At 35.5% G+C, this 17,394-nt stretch overlaps 1 protein-coding gene across 3 annotated transcripts in view; it reads left to right on the top strand.

The window, feature by feature from the left end:
* LOC121381141 (tetratricopeptide repeat protein 17-like) overlaps positions 1-17,394 on the top strand; it is an 83,934-nt gene that overhangs the window by 45,582 nt on the left and 20,958 nt on the right. For 2 of the 3 annotated variants that reach the window (XM_041510290.1, XM_041510291.1), the window contains 2 exons: positions 311-412; positions 9,944-10,114. In XM_041510290.1, the coding sequence (XP_041366224.1) occupies positions 311-412; positions 9,944-10,114 (273 nt within the window). The remainder of the gene's footprint in view (positions 1-310; positions 413-9,943; positions 10,115-17,394) is intronic. The other variant, XM_041510292.1, reaches the window with a different exon arrangement.

The following is a 17,394-nucleotide window of genomic DNA, read 5'->3' on the forward strand; positions in this document are numbered from 1 at the left end:
ACTTTCTCAAACCTATGATCAATACTTCTTTCATGGATTTACTTAACGTTAAGAATCATACTCTGCAGCAGCCTTGTGTAATGTTTCAAATACGAGGTGACATAATTTGTAAAACATATATGACATCGATAACAAAAAGGCGGTTAATTCCAGTAAAAATTAAAAGGAAATTCCCAATTTAAAAGTTCCAGTCCAGATTGCACATATGTGCGATACAAGATAAATTGATCACACAGCTTGAAAATATCTTGATCACTATAGTAAGATTGAATAGGTATGTAATAAATGCACTTATTACCCATTTTTCCAGTGTGTTATTCCAATGAAGACTCACTCAGGGTTGTTGGCCCATGTTATAACTCCACCAAAACTGTTTGTGCGGCCCGTCGCGCTGCACACAACACAGTGTATGGTACGGCGTATTGATTTCTAGTTTTGACCCTCTTATTCAACCCCCAGCATGACATCAGCTTTCGTTTGAATTATAATTTTTAGATTTTTGTTAAACTTGTGTGCTTTCCTGATTTGGATTGATAATATATGTAGTATGTACTGCTTTACTTAGTTTGTTTTCTTTCTGAGTTGTATGTGTTTGTACAAACAGCTGCTCTGTGTAACATGGATTAATTTTGGGTTCAATATGTGCTGGATACACATATTGTTTTTGGAGATTTGGATTGGATTAACTGGAACATAAAAATTAATTTGAGACCCTTGTGTTAAGACAGATGACAGTTTGAAACCAGTTTATATGTCATCTGCTGATCAATTTAACTTGTACCGTATTTTATGGTTTAGTAACTGCATGTTGAGCATTATATATAATATTATATTTGTTACTGTTGTTCAAATTATAATGAGCAGTTGTTGTTTTTTAATTTTCAACCAAATAATTGCTGTAAGTTGTTCCTTTGTAGTAGTGCATAACAGGTTGATTAGCTGTAGATACTTTTTAGTTGAATCCGTCTGGTGATAGTTATATTTTTAGTTAGCATTCATTTATTTAAACATATTTTCAAACTTAGACCTAGTTACGGTTCAAGCATGTTATTCTGGGCACACACCTTTGCTGTCTGGACTGTCTGTGCAGGACAGTGTGTTAGTGTTTAGTTATTAGCAGTTATTGAGAAAGAGTGTAGTGGCCTTACACATCTACTCAATGAGTTGTTAAACTGTTCTGGGTGGGAGCCAGTACCAGGATGCGAACCAAGTCCCAACCAGTCTTTAGTCTGATGCCATAGCAGGCCAGTAGGAACCGGGGGGGGGGGGGGGCATGATGTGCCCCCCCCCCCCCCCCCCCACTTGTGAGCCTTTTTTTTTTTTTTACACACATTAATGTTTGCCATTGTAACCAAAATCTGATATAGAGTATATACACAATCCATCAGTCCCGCCCCCCCCCCCCCCCCCCCCCCCCCCCCCCCCCACCCCACTCCCAGAGTCATTCCTATGGGCCTGCATAGCCACTACACCACCAAAGCTGATCGTTAGTATTAGGTCCAGACAGCTTTTGTGAGAGTGATCAATTTGGAATATCATCAGCTTTGTACTGTTGATCCTGTGCCTGGACGTTTGATGTTACGGGCATGATTGCTGGGCTTGAAAATCAGCCAATTTTTAAGACCTAGCAGGTGAAAGAGAAATTCACATGCTAAAACCTCCAAAAAATTTATGTACGATATCTGTTTAGCTTGTGATTCTGTTATTTAATTCTGTTTTCCTCTGAAATACATATCGGAGGTCCCTACTTTTTCACACGCTATTAGAAACCCTCCCTTCACCCCGTGCTGTTTTATTTCCAGCAGGCTTTATTTTTTCTTAGTAGGACATATTTGTTTTGGCTGCTATTCTAAAATATAACAGCAGGCCACATTTTATTTATTTCGAGCCCTGGATTGCACTTGTTAGACCCAGCTGTTTACCCTCATACTGCTGGCATAACTCATGAATTTATTCTCAACATTATGGTGGTATATGGTACTTGAATGCATAGTATACTTTTGAGAATGTTTCGGTCACAAATATTACTCTCTTTTTTTCTCTCTCTCTTTTTTTTCTCATTCTTTTTTTTTCTAAATCAAGTATTCATATAACTCCCATTCACATCGGATCAAAGGTTTACACATTTTGGTTAGGAATATTGCACATTATTTTTCTTGCTTAATAACACTTGTACTTCACAAAGCAATGTTGACTTTTTATGATTTTGTCATGATGTCATTGCTGGTGTGTGATTCCGATTTCGGCAATTATTTCTTGTTTACATTTAAGATTTGACATCCAATAGCTGATGATGATTAATAAATCAATATGCTCTAGTGGTGTCATTAAACAAAACAAACTTTAACATTGAAGATTACATACTTTGGTCTGAGATTACACTATTCCGCAAGTTGAATTACTACAAATGATTTTGAGAAATAAATGTATTGGATGTGTTATTTTCTGCTCTTCCAAGCAAGACGAGAGTTATTGTGATTGATTGGGTTCAAACAAATCTTGCTGAATTATTCAACTTCATTCATAGGCCAGATGTATTTGAAATCCATTCATATTTAATTAAATTAACTGACATTAGATTAGGCAATCTACTGGTACTAAATAGTAGTTTGAATTTCTATATTCATTATGTTTATTTCATTTGCATGAATGTGGCTGAGAGAAGTATTCCCTTTCTTGGTGCTACTTAGATAAGTGCAACATGTAGATTTAACCTTTCTGTTAGGCACTTTAAAAAGAAATCAAATAATTAAATACAATATTTCCGAATGTATGTAAATAATAATAATCTGTAAGCCGTAAGATGACTAGCTAGATGTGATAAAATGGTTGCCCGATATTGAACATTATTATTGTTTGACAACAAAATATTGAACATTATTAGTGTTTGACATAATTTATGTTTGACAACAAAAGTAAGGAAATTTGCTTATTATTGTAAGTATATAGTTTCTCCCAGACTGATAAAAAAATGGCAGTATGCTTGACTTTGAAGGCAAGTCCATGACTAATTTAATATTAAGGCTAAATCTTTTTGTCAGTCAATAAATTTTCACTAGATTCCATAATCAGAAGATATCTCAATGTTATTTAAACATGTTATAGATACTACTGCAACAACCATCATGGCTTATGTAAGAAAGAGAAAAAAAAAAACTGCTTACAGATACACTTAAACAAAGTCACCAAATAATAAGTTGCTTAATCCAATATCATTTCCCCACTTTGTCTTTATAGTGAACCAGCCAAAGCCTCAATTTTTTTTTTTAACGGCATTTTGTTAATAGCAGACATCCATGTGAAATCAATCATTCATAGGCTGACAAAAATGATGTGGGTGGATGTCATTGTCAGTTTTAAGTTTTAAGGTCATTTTCAAGATCATAAAGGTCACCAAGGTCAAAAATGGCGTTTTCACAAGTTTAATTGTCTAAGTAGTTTATAATTGCAACAGAAGCATGATAATTGGCACACAAAAATAGTTTTTAGTCATTCTTCAAATCCATATAAGTAAACATTTGAAAATCCAAGATGGCGGCCACACTTTCTAAGATGGCAGCCATTTTTGCACTTTTGAACATAACTTAGAAGATTTAAAAAAAAAAAAAAAAAGAAGATATTTGCCAAATAGTTTTTTTAAAAATCATAGTGATATTTGTATAGTTTTATCTTGAATCATGAACGCAAAACAATTAACATGAAAAAAAAAAAAAAAAAAAATTAATCACATATGATCAGTGAAAAACCCCACAAATTGTATATATTTTACATAATAGAATAAATAATATAAAAAAGGAATAAAAGTTATGAATTTTAATTCCCATATATGTATAAAAAGTACGAGTATTCAGTACTGTATCTTGAAAATTAATAAAAGATGGCACCGTTGAAGCGTTTGACAGCCTGAGCTAGCACATGTTTAGACAAAGAGAGTAATAACGTCATCACTGATTGGATGAAATTTGACCTCTACTGGCTCTTGAGATAACAGTACATGTAGCTGTTCTGCTTACTCCCACTTGTTAAAAAAAAAGGTGGAAACCTTTTGTTAATTTTAAAATCCTTTATAATTATTGGATACACTACATTGAACAGTCAACAATAAATACATTTATAGATTATTTCATTTTATTTTATGCTATTTTAAGCAGTTTGTATTGCACAAAAGCCTCTTGCTTCGGACTAGGACACTCGACCCGACAGAGCTCTGTACACAGGTGTTGACAGATGTTGATTGTAACCAGTTGCAAATTCTGGGTCCTTTGTTTTAATTGGAGTGTAATACATTGATGGCTCTCTAAACCAAGAATGGTGCTATCGTTAATGTCTGTGTAATCTCTTGACCGACTCAGCGACTTTGACAAATGTCTAGCCTAGTGGCAGTCGATTGACACTACTGTAGGTCCGACTTCAGTGACTGGCGATATACTTAGGCAGACTTTAAAATCACAAACGTCTGAAACACCAGACCACTATTGACCACTATTTATTTATTATTTTAAATCATGCACGAGATACCGATGTCTGGGCTGGCCGGTCCACTTGACCGATAGGAATTTGTTCCAGTAATAGAAATGGACAGGTGCTTCGGACCGACAAGAATGACAAAAGTGGGACCGGCAAACGCGCGTTTTTAAAAAATAATTTCGGTCTCAGAGATCGAGAATCGGTCCCAGACCGGGAAAAAAGGGCTTTTCCCCACCCCTGCTCCAGACCCTTCTTTGTCTTACCAAATAACTGCAGTCTGGCCTGATTGGTGGTTGGCTGTTCCGGTGTACCATACAGGTGACACACAAACTCTTCAACTGGTGCGAGCTCTCCATCACGACCAACTCCGCTGACAAGAAGTGGGTGCTTCAGGAATGTTTTCCAGCAGGACTTCTTCCCATGACCACTGAAGGCTGAAGTGGTGTCACAGCCTGTCAGTGCATGGAAGCTGAGTAGGTTGTCCCTTACAGGCTGTGTAAGTCGCTGAGATACCTCATGTACTGGGTAACATTTCCATTTCTTGGCTGTCCCAGCGATCATCCACACTTCAACTACAGGCATGAAGTGCACCAGAAGCAGCAGAACATCTGTGTCTCTACAGATGACCAGTACTCGTTTATATCCTCTGTCAGCTGCTTCACACGCATGCAGGATTAACCTCGTATCTGCTTCTTCGTGGTTTCCCGAAAGCTTGGTTTGGTCTCTTCTTGTTGACTTTGCATCTGTATCATTGATGAATCCGCCTCCCGTCACCATCTCATATCGCTCTGGTAGGTCTTTGCCTTTTACCATGATGAAATCCGATAAGAACCGGGCAAGATCAGCCTTGTTTTCATCCACGGCAATGAAGGTGCTCCATACCTGTGGGAGTGGGACTTGTGGTCCCTTCAATAAGCTTGCGAATTGGCTTCTGTTTGCCCATTCGCTTTGATCGTGCCACTGCCTTGATTGAGTCCTCTCCTATATAGCGATCAAACACAACATCAACTCTGGTTATGTGTTCTCCAAAGTGACGTGTTGCAATTTGCATGAACACACCAGCTAGGTCGCCAAATGTCTGGCATCCATGGGGCTTCCCAAGGGACTGGATCAGTGCATGCCCATCAATCAGCACACAGGTCTTCATGTCAGCATCCGGAACATCACAGGGAGTGTGAATTCCAGCCATCAAGATGCTGATCAAGTCTGCCTTTGATGTTGTGTTCATCTCTCCTCCGGGCTTTGCTAATGATTGTGGGAATGGAGACAGCTCATGCTTAAGCACGTTCACCATTTCTACTGTTCGACCTGCGATGACAACATTGAGCAGACGCTGCAGTAGCTTCCTGTCAATTTTGATTGTTTTCGCTATATTCTGTAGTACACACCTTAGCTATGTACAGGTCAACGAAAGTCTTTGAGTGATGCTTCTTTAGTGCATCATAAAATCCTGTGGTTCCCTCTGCTAGTCGTTCCTTCACATTGGTGATGACTGCCTGCATTCCTCTCTCTTCTGCAGTTAAGAGATCACTGACCACCTCACTTGGTGCAGTGTCTTTGGTGGCCAGGGACACGAGAGGTATGTCCATAGTCTCTGAGTAGGTGTCCCCATCGTCTTCTGCTGATTTTGTGTTTAACCTGAACACATCAAATCCTTGGAGTTAAGTACAAGCTTCTTCACATCATCAGCATCACGCCTTGTTTGAGATGGAAGACTATCAGAACGGGAGATATCCTCATCGTCATCTTCTAGGTTGAAGAGTGACCTGGTTTCTTGTGAAATGTGTGATCGTTCTGACCATGTGACACAAAACTTGTCTCTGGCTTGGTCATTTCTTGTGATGCCGATGATGCCATTATGCATCTTGCATGCCCTGTTGATCCATTCAGTTGCCTGATCAACAGGGACTTGGTTGAATCGCCTTTTGGTCCACTTCACTACAAAGTTTCCTTCAAGAAACTCTGCATTGACCTCGTGTGCTGTCTTCTCGAGGAGTTTCATGTCGCTAATTTAGACTGGCCCCCACCGTGCATAATTTGTGTGGTCATATATTGTGAGCCAGGGCAGCATCGCAGTGAATGCTTCTAGGTGTAGAATCCAGTTGCCATCCCTCTCAGCTCTGATGAAGTCCAGTAGGATCTCAACCATGCTCATATACGTTGACCACAACATGAAGTTTGGATTGTCAGAGTGCACCTGGTTAAACTTCTCCATGAGGGACTGTACCTCTTCATTACAAAGTGCATCTGACAGCTGGTCGATTGCAGTGCAGAGGTTTCCTCTATGGTCAGCATTTTTGTGCTTCTTGAACACCTGACCTACACTTTTTGCGAACTCTTCAACTGCCACATCATGTTCATGGCCATGTTCAGCCAGCCATGACTTGAACATTGGTCACTTGAGGTGCCAAAGAGCTTCGTATGTAAGTTGATGTCCTCTGACAGCACGGTAGTAGGCCTTGCCATCCAGCATGGTCTCGGTGGTGTTGGCTGCATATACACCTGCCTCAGTCCATAGGTCATCCAGTCCTGCACTGTCCATGTGTTGGCCAATGCTTTTGAGGAAGTTGAAGCAGATGTGGAGTCCTCCCATGAGAAATATGACATTCTCAAACTTGGGATTTGCCCACACCAATTCCTTGCCCCTGCTGTACAGTGGTTGGTCAGCAGTAATGATTGTGTGCTTCTGGCCTATGTGGTGTGAAATGGCCATAAAGCGGTTTATTACTGTTGTGAGTGTATCATTGTCATCTGCTGGTGCCTGGAGAATTGGCAGCATCCCTGCGGTTGTTACAGGTGGGTCAATGACACTGGTGGCTTCGTTCATTGCTCCCCAGGAAGGAACTGACTTATCCTCATCATGTATACGTGAAACAACCCAGGCCATATCTTTGCCACGTACCTTCTGTCTTGTGTCACCACTGTTGGTAAACCACTTTTTTCCTCAATCTTCTTGTCACCACCAAAGCAGGGTAGTGGTCTCTGACCTGATGGCAGAACAGCTGGGTCTAATTGTTGGAATGCCTGTAAAGCATCTGGCTTGATCGTTCTGGGTCGCAGTATGCGCTTTCCCGCTACATAAGGTTGTTGTGCAGTTGGACCCCTTTGCCAGACCATCATCTGTGTGCAATGGAAGGTGTTCTTTCCATTCAGGGTTGCTTCCAGAACGTCTATGTTGTCACAAGAGCAGTGGATCATCCGTTCTCTGACCAGGGTGTCTGGGACATAGACATTGCCATTCTCAACAAATCTGTCAATAATGTTCTGTGCTATGGACGTGTCGATTCTGCGCACAGTATCGATGCCGATTGTGTGGTTGGCTGCATGGAATAGCATAAATGGCTTAAGCATGCTTGAAAATATACAAATAGACACCAAGGTCACTCAAATCGATGATTATATGCAAAGTTATGTCAAAAAGTACAAAATTAACTGACATTTGGGGGAAAAATTGCCGCTATCTTTGAAAAATTGGCCGCCATCTTGGATTTTTAAATGTTCACTTATTTGGATTTGAAGAATGCCTCAAAACTTTTTTTTGTGACAATTATCATGCTTCTGCTGCAATTATAAACTACTTAGACAAATAAACCTGCGAAAACACCATTTTTGACCTTGGTGACCTTTATGACGTTGAAAATGACCTTGAAACTCAAAATTGACAATGACATCCACCCACATCATTTTTGTCATCCTATGAATGATTGATTCCACATGAATGTCTGCTATTAACAAACGATGCCGTTAAAAAAAATTCTACAGGCCTTTTCCATATTTGGCTGGTCCACTATTACATTCAGTGTTGGAGGAAAAACTAAAATATAAATCCAGATTAAAACCTCTACCAGTCAGAATCCCTCCTTATCAAAATCCCTTTTATACTCATTTACATATATTACATGTAGTTAATTGTCAGTTATTGGGCAAGCTTTTTATTTTTGAACATTACCCTTTAGTTTTATGTTCATTTAAATATAACAATAATTTAATTATTTAATTATCCCTAAAACAACAGCAACAGCAACAAACAAAGCAGGAAAACCCCAGAACAGAACAAAACCAATATATTGAGAAATTGTTCTGGTCCACGTTGATTGTTAACTTTAGATTGAGTAAAAATATTGATCAAGTAATGAAATGTGCCAGGCTTATTAGTAGTACTGCCTGTAACCTGCATGGTTGTTGTGTAACATGTATCATTACTTTATGTTAATTCATTAAAACAAAGTAATGTCATGGTGTGTATCTGTTACTTTAATCTGAATAATAATTATTTCGATAATCAAGTGTTGCTTAACAGTACATGTATTTGATAACTTGTTAGCACAACTGTCTCGTGCTGTTCATTTGTAAATACATGTATGTTATTACCGGTATGTATGTGTTAGATAAAATGTAACTGGTATTTTTAAATAAAAGCAACCATTTTTGTAAATGAAAGTTAAAAAATAAATTAAAAATTAAAATATTTGAAATTTTATTTATACAAAAAATAAAATAATTATTGTGGTTTTCTTTACGTAATTATTTAATTTGAGAAAATATTGGTTAGTTCATATGATATACATGTATTCCTGTAATGGTTAAAACAAACTTACAAATGTAGCTTGAAATAGATTAAAATGTAAGATGCACCAAATTTCATATCTCCATATTACATTATAAAAAGATGACATAGCTTCATGGAAACTCAAGGGACCACCTCTACTAACAAGAAACACATAATCTATGCACAAGATTTGTTTCACATATTTAATATCTTTTTTATAAGATCTCAGATAAAAAAATCTCTTATGATAAATATAAACAAGAGGTGTTGTGGAAGAATAATAACTGCCCAACTCAATATATTTACCGTTTTATATAGCAGAATTGTAATTGTATTGTAACTTGAATTCAGGGTATGAAGAGTAATGCTGCATTTTAGTTATTTTCATATTTTATTAATATTTTCTTAACTGGCTTTAAACTGTTTAGCATGGTCAGATTGTGATGGGATTAACAAATATTTAGGTTTAAAAAAAAAAACCCACCAAAACATGTTTTCAACGAGAAGTTTTCTTCCTTAAAATCTCATCAAAAAACCCTACAGTTTGCTTGTCATGTAAGTTTTAGGTTGTTGTTTTTTTTAGTGTTTTTTAATGTTATTTATTTGTTTTTAAATATATTCATTTTGGTTTAATTTTGATGTGTTTTTAGGATCAACATGTTTTCTTCAAACTTATTTTTATTAAAATTACACAAGTCTTATTTTAAGAATTTATTTTGATTCAATTTGTACAACTTGTTCTTTTCTTGTAAATTAAAATTTGGGTTTTTTTAAATTGAAATTATACAATGAAAGCTTTTCTTATTAAGTAAAAGAATTACAAAATGTGTACCATATACATGCCGCCACTGTAATGTTAAGATGTAACTACATTGTACGTGACTGTATAAGCATTCATTTTTTTAATAATAGCCATTCTTCTTTTAGGGAGGAGGCCAGAAACCACACGTAAAGCTAGAATTTGTTGATGGAGTGCTCCACCAAAAGCTGATATTCGTCCAGTCCCCAGGCGACCTTCATATTGAAGACGACGAGTGTGTGATATTCAATGATGGCACCAAGTCTGAGGGCTGTAACCAGCCAGAGTACAGGGCATATGTAAGTGTGCCCACCTGACTGGAGTGGGGTTTTAAACTTTAATTTATTCTATTTCTGTATCGCTACAGTCATTTGTCCAGGAGGCAGGTTCAAGATGGTTGCCTGTACAACAAACTCAGCAAATACATTTTATCATATCTCGGTGACAACAGACATGAGCAGATACTAGTTTGATGACGTTTTTAACCATTAATTTTTTTTCAGTCACTGATACATATAGGAAACAAGAATACATACTTTTACATCAAAGGATTACATATCACTGTGTTATTTGAAATAAGCATGTAATTGAAGTGTATCATGATATTGTATTAGTCAAAGTTAAGCAAAACACACCTGATTGATTGTAGAGTATAATTTATATAATGCCTTTAACCTATCCTGTATCTGAAAATATTGGGAAAAGGAAATGTGCATAATAGTTTACGATTAAACAAACTGGTGATAAAAGTTTGGGAGATCTCTTGTTATGCCTGTTTCCCTTTATTTACACATTATTATAGTAGGTTTCTTTTGCTTGTGCTAATGAACAATTTTGCTAGCATGAACCTTAGTGTATATATCCGTTCTTATTGAAATGAATGGAACTACATGTACAAGACCCTTTGTCATTTATACACCTAAATTTGCATAATACTATAAATTCAATCTCAAAAAATATAAATGAAGATTCCTTGCAAACCGCACCCCCCCCCCCCCCCCCCCCCCCCCCCCATTATTATTGCAAATATAATGTCTGTTAAACATAGTCCCCCAACATCAATGTCTAGCAGAGGTGGGTAGAATTGGGGATATCCATTTTAATAAGAAGATAACATCTAGTTTGTGGTTAGAGTTGTTAGAGTAAAATTAATTTCCATGTTCTTTGTGTTTTTCATGCAAAATAATTTATTGAAATAGAAGATTGTAATATATGAAAAAATTCTTATTACATGTTCACATGGTGAAGCAGACCACTGAATCATGTATGGCAGGGAATGTATATAATATATGTATATTACACAGAAATATGTGATATAGGTATATTATACAGGAATATATGATACAGGTGTATTACACAGGAATATATGATATAGGTATATTACACAGGAATATATGATATAGATATACTACACAGGAATATATGATACAGGTATATTACACAGGAATATATGATATAGGTATATTACACAGGTATATGTGATAAGGGTATATTACACAGGAATATATGATACAGGTACATTACACAGAAATATATGATACATATATATAACACAGGAATATATTATATAGGAATATTACACAGGAATATATAATACAGATATACTACACACGAATATATGATACTGGTATGATACACAGGAATATATGATATAGGTATACTACACATAAATATATGATATAGGTATATTACACAGGAATATAAGATAGAAGTAAATTACACAGGAATATATGAGAAAGTATATTACACAACTACAAGTATGCTGAACAGGAAAGACAACTCCTATTGTCATGAACCACAGTTCCCTACTGGACTAGTCTCCTTTTGACTCTTTCTGATGGAAATGGATGGATGGATGGAATTGTTTAACGTGCACATTCAGAGCAAGCTGTTGTAGCGCACACCTGTCCTGGACAGGAAAGGTGTGGGGTGGGTAGGAGGGGGTACCTCCTGCACTGGCAGGTGCAAGGGAGCACCAGCAGTCCAACCATAGCCGGTAACAGGCAGAGGGTGGTATGGTGCTATGGAATTTGGAATGTCCCGTAGGATTAAGCCAAAAAGAATGGGGGCACATTTTTGGTGAAGGAATTTAGGCACAATTTTGAACAGTTGATCTAAATGGAAAGGTAGGGAGCTACGTATGTTTGGGCCGAGAGTGGATCAACTCCAGGTATTTATATTAGTGAAGAACATAGACATTTCAACAATTCGTTCATGACACAATTCGCTACACAAGATTCAAATATCACTTCACAGTTAAAATGTAAAATAGTTGTTGCTGAACATTTAGGGGAGCAATTAATAACTATTTGTTTCACGTTGAGGTAATCGGTAACATTACAGAGACTGTTCCATGGTTCGCTGCTGCACAGCGGTACCGTTTAGCTGATAATTTACTTCATGAATAAATTTATTTGGCAAGAAGATGATATACTGAGATATATTTCCTGTCATGCCTAGTGGCATTTAGGGCATTTATTTATTATGTAATGATAATGAATTTTATAACCTTGTCACCTGTATCCCACGTCATGTTCTTGCTGTTGGTATGAAAATGCCTTTTGTTCATACATTTCCACTAGTAAAGAGACAGAGATTATAGCTTATAAACAGCCAGTTCTGACATTTTGTAGCTTACAGGTTTTCATCCAGTGAGGAGTAGGAAATAGACTTTTAATTTAATAATTCTAATCATATATTGTTCAATTCTAGTACATGAACATGCAAACGTTATTTGGGAACAATATTTTGTTTATGTGTTCAGTGCATATTTTTTGGGTTGCGGTCAACAAAACCAAAACATGAATTAAGAATTTGAAAGATAGTTTTTGACACCTGAAATTTAACCTCTTGCAAGAAATGACATCATAAATCTTGTTTGAAATCATGCTGCAAAAGTCTGGATTGCATACATTGATTGTACAAATCTGTGTGCATGATTTTACAGAAAAATATATGATTTTGATGAACTATAGGATAAAAATAAATAGGTCAATAACGAAGGTTACTTGTTCTATCCTGTTCAGGTTGAATGCGAAATTCATCTCAGCAAGCCTTGTGGTGTTTCTTACCATCACAAGATAGAGCTGACAACCTACTTCATTAACCTTTTAGTCTCTTATACAATCATGTTTCAGCACAGAATGTCGTCAGTCGAGAGACTTGTAATTTAAGTCATTTAGTTCCAACGTATTTTCAAGATTCTTGTTTTGTTTGATTTACAGTTAAACCCTTTAAACCATAGCTGAAGATGATAAATGCAGTGATTTTAATTATAAAATAGTGTCATTTAATTGAAGCAGATTATCCATTAAAGCTCCAGTATTGGATATTTATTTGTTTTAATATTTAATCAATTTGAATACATTGTTCAGTTTTTATTTTCTCCCAGTGATGTTTCCATGTTTAATTAGCTTGTTATTTGTAATGTTACTTTGACTCCTATCGGCACTCTGTGAATGGGTGTGTATTATCTCATGTATCGGTGGTCGGTACACTGTTGTTGAAAACTTTCACTTGTAGACTGCATCATGATAGTTGATATCTGTCAATGAAGATAACACACAAATTTGTTATGCCTGCAGTTGTAAAAAGAAAAGTTATGTGTTTTTGCATTGGGGTCGTTCACAGTTATCAATATTTTCATGAGCATACAAACCACATGGGTGTGGACCTATGTAATATTTTAGGGAGGGGGAGACCATTTAAAGATAAAAGGGCACATGGACCAATTTCCTGAAAAGAGCACAATGAAAATTGTAAAATATATTTTTAAAAAGGGACAATTCAATGTTTTTAGAGGACCGTTTCCCCCTGTATATTGTTGTCAATAATGTTTTGTCAGTTTTAACAGTATGACATTAACACCCTCCTCTGTAGCATGCCGCTTATATGGTCATGAAGTAGTAGAGAATTTATGATCAAGTGTTGATTCATAAAAAATAATTTAAAAAAAAAGAAGTTAAAATTGCAAAGAATATTTAAGAACCCCCAACCCAATATGACATAATGCTTTCGGCTCTCGCCTGATTGATTCAGTGCCAGTAATTTCTTAGCCGTGGATGTGTGGTATTTCTGTATTAAGTATGATGCATGTGACTTAGTATTCAACATCGCTCCACCCAGTGTACGTACCATGGCTGGTATGTCAAAGGCCGTGGTATGTGCTATTCTGTCTATGGGATGGTGCATATAAAAGATCACTTGCTGCCAATCGAAAAGAGTAGCCCATGAAGTGGCGACAACGGGTTTCCTCCTTCAATATCTGTGTGGTCCTTAACCATATGTCTGAAGCCATATAACCGTAAATAAAATGTGTTGAGTGTGTCGTTAAATAAAACATTTCCTTCCTTCCTTCTGGTATTCAACAGTGTTTGTTGTATTCAGTATGAATACTTTTAAGGTTTAAATTACATGCTCATTAGATAATGTAGATGTGTGGCCCAGTGGGATTATACTTGCTTACAGTGTACAAGTTCAGTCGTATCAGTAGTGGCTTCAAATCCCTTTGTTGAACACACAAAACATTTACATTGCATTGTTTACAGCTGTAGATTGTTGAAAAACAATAGTGTGATGCCACAGGTATGAATTAAAATATTGATAATTGTGAATGTCCCTAAGTAAATGTTATTAATTGATGGGGAGGTGAGATTGGATATGAACTATTTTATGGTATACATATCTTCATTCCTGATGCATATGATGTATGTGTGTGTGTGTTTTAAAGGGGATCACTGAGTTTTTATTTTAAATGATCATAGGTATTACTGAAAAAATTCACAATGACATTCTGTTGAAAAGAAAATATTTTAATAAGTTTTACTTTTTATTTGATTGTTCTTTATTGACTGTTGTTACATTTGTCATAAAACTAATTTGAAGTGTATAATATTAAAATATTTGACATTGTGTTATTATTCCCTGTCTTTCAACACAATTATTTTCTACATGATTAGTGAGATATGTAAAAGAATTATTGAAAATGATTAATATCCATGCTTGTGACGAAAACAAGTTATCACTCTGGTCTGACAACTGCTTGATAAAGTAGAGTTAAAAAAAATCCATGTTTTCGTGTTTCTTTATATTTCATTGTAAAATTAGGTTCTTTCCTATCTAATATTGAAATATTTGAAGTAAGTGCTCTATTGTTTATTTTACTTAAGTTTCTCACCTTGAAGTTGTGATTTATCTAGGTTTATTCATATTCAGTACAAGCACTGTTAACTGCAGGAAGTGGTTCATGTTTTTTGTTTTGAGTTCCAATGATTATCTATGAGCTGATATTTACAATGATTATCTATGAGCTGATATAAACACTACCATTAATATTTTAGTGTTAATAGAAATCCTAGAAGTAGTTCTGATTTAGATCAAAATTGAGTTTGGACTCTATTTGAGTTATTAGGGTTTGCCTCATCATATGGAGTACCCCTATCTTTGACACATCCACCAGGGAATCTAAGAAGATGTGCCCAAGACAGTCGTGTTTGAACCTTCAGTGGATGTAAGCATGAGTCAAATGGGTGATTGATTGATTGATTGATATGGAGTAGGTAAAATGACAAAATAGCTACGTTTCCCAAATTTTGTAACAGCAATACCTAGTCGAGAAACTAGAACTTACTGCAATGTTTCTGACTTCTGTTTTATCCTATGATGTATAACAACAGATATGGAGGATCCATTGTTCTGTAGTAGTGACTCCTATGAGTATCCTACGTTGTATAACAACAGATATGGAGGATCCATCATTCTGTAGTTTTGACTCCTGTGAGTATCCTACGTTGTATAACAACAGATATGGAGGATCCATCATTCTGTAGTTTTGACTCCTGTGAGTATCCTACGTTGTATAACAACAGGTATGGAGGATCCATCATTCTGTAGTTGTGACTTCTATAAGGCTCAAAATTCATTTTGTGGAATGGGAAGTGATCTCAACTTATTTTAATCTGAAAGGAAATGCAAAACAAATATAGAAGCATCTCTAGACCGCTTGTACAGATATAAACTTTACTAGAATTGTATGTAAATTTAAAATATAATCATCTTTTTAACTTTCTTTTTCACGATATCCATTTGGTTGTCCTAATGTTGACATAGTCTGCACTAATTTCATAATCTGAATAGTTGTACAATGTTTTAAGATGAAAGCAAAAGCTCCTTGTGGAAATGATTATCAGAAAGCATTGTCACTATTGTGTGTTTCGAGTAATTAATTGCCTCTTGCTCACTATCGTTTACAAGCCTTCATAACAGTGTATGTACAAATGTGTATATCACTACCAGTATATACTTGTATAGTGAAGTGTTTGTCTTAATATTGTTTTACACATTAGATACATAACACATAAACAAACACAACAAAACATACAAACAACAACTGCACATTTTTCCATGAACCACAGAACATGTTTTTTATTCTCTTTTTCAATGTTAATGATGCAATTTTTCTTGTTACTTTGTTCTTAATTGTGACAAATGACTTTATTTTCTGTTGTTCATGATGTGAAATGAGAAAAAAACATCAGCTGAAAAATAAAGCAATATGAAATTACCTCTGTATTTTAGTGTGATATTATTTATGTGTACATCTAGTACACTGCGTAATAGAAGTCAGTTGTTGTTTTTGTACCCTGTACTTTGAATAAGTCTTACCATTTAATATTCTTTTGATCTTTCTTTGATCTTTTTATTCATTAGCTTTTTTTTAATTGTGAGTCAAGCTTTGATGAGCTAATTTAGCCTAACCATTCTTTATAGTTTATCAAATATGTGATTAATAATTTTTTTACAAATATCACTGCTTAGTCTCCAAGTACCAATCTTGATTACACTAATATATGGTTCATTTTGTGATAAATTTTAAATCTTATACATTATAATTTCAGTCAAATTTGAATCACAGGCATTTAGATATCCTTTTTAGTGAATTTCTGTAAATCTACATGTCTGTTTGTTTTTCGGCTTCAGTAAACAAACAGTTCATGGGTGCAGATGTTTGGGGTTTGTGTTGAGGGTGTTTTCTCTTCCTTTTTGTTTTTCTTCTTTCTTTTTCATTGCATTGATGTTCTCATCATTTCATAAAATGCCTTGATGCAGTTGAATTAAACAAGTTTGCTGTTGTGTTGGCAACATAACATATTTAATATGTCAATAATTTGAACAATGTAGTGTCACTTAAATTACTTACCTCAGGAATATTCCCAAAAATGTTTGGAATTAGAATGCAAATGAGCCCAGTGGTGGTGAAATATAATGATATATTAGATGTCATCTTCAGACAACAAATATTTAAAAATTGTGTCGGTGGAGCCCCCATTTGAGTAATCACCAGCAGAGATGTAACTTGGCATGTCAGCTGGATATCAGACTTGTAGTTTTCTATAATCAACGATGAAGATGTTTAGTTACAATAATGCTCATGGGTTTTAATAAATAAAAATTAAAAATTAAAAATTAAAAAAATACTTCAAAACATTGACTATTATCTAAATGGCATTGTGTTAGTTGGAATTGATTTTGTTTTATTATTAAGCATCAATTGATTGTGGCAGATTTTATATAAATTGCT

Source organism: Gigantopelta aegis, chromosome 9 (assembly GCF_016097555.1).
Source record: "Gigantopelta aegis isolate Gae_Host chromosome 9, Gae_host_genome, whole genome shotgun sequence".
NCBI lineage: Eukaryota > Metazoa > Mollusca > Gastropoda > Neomphalida > Peltospiridae > Gigantopelta > Gigantopelta aegis.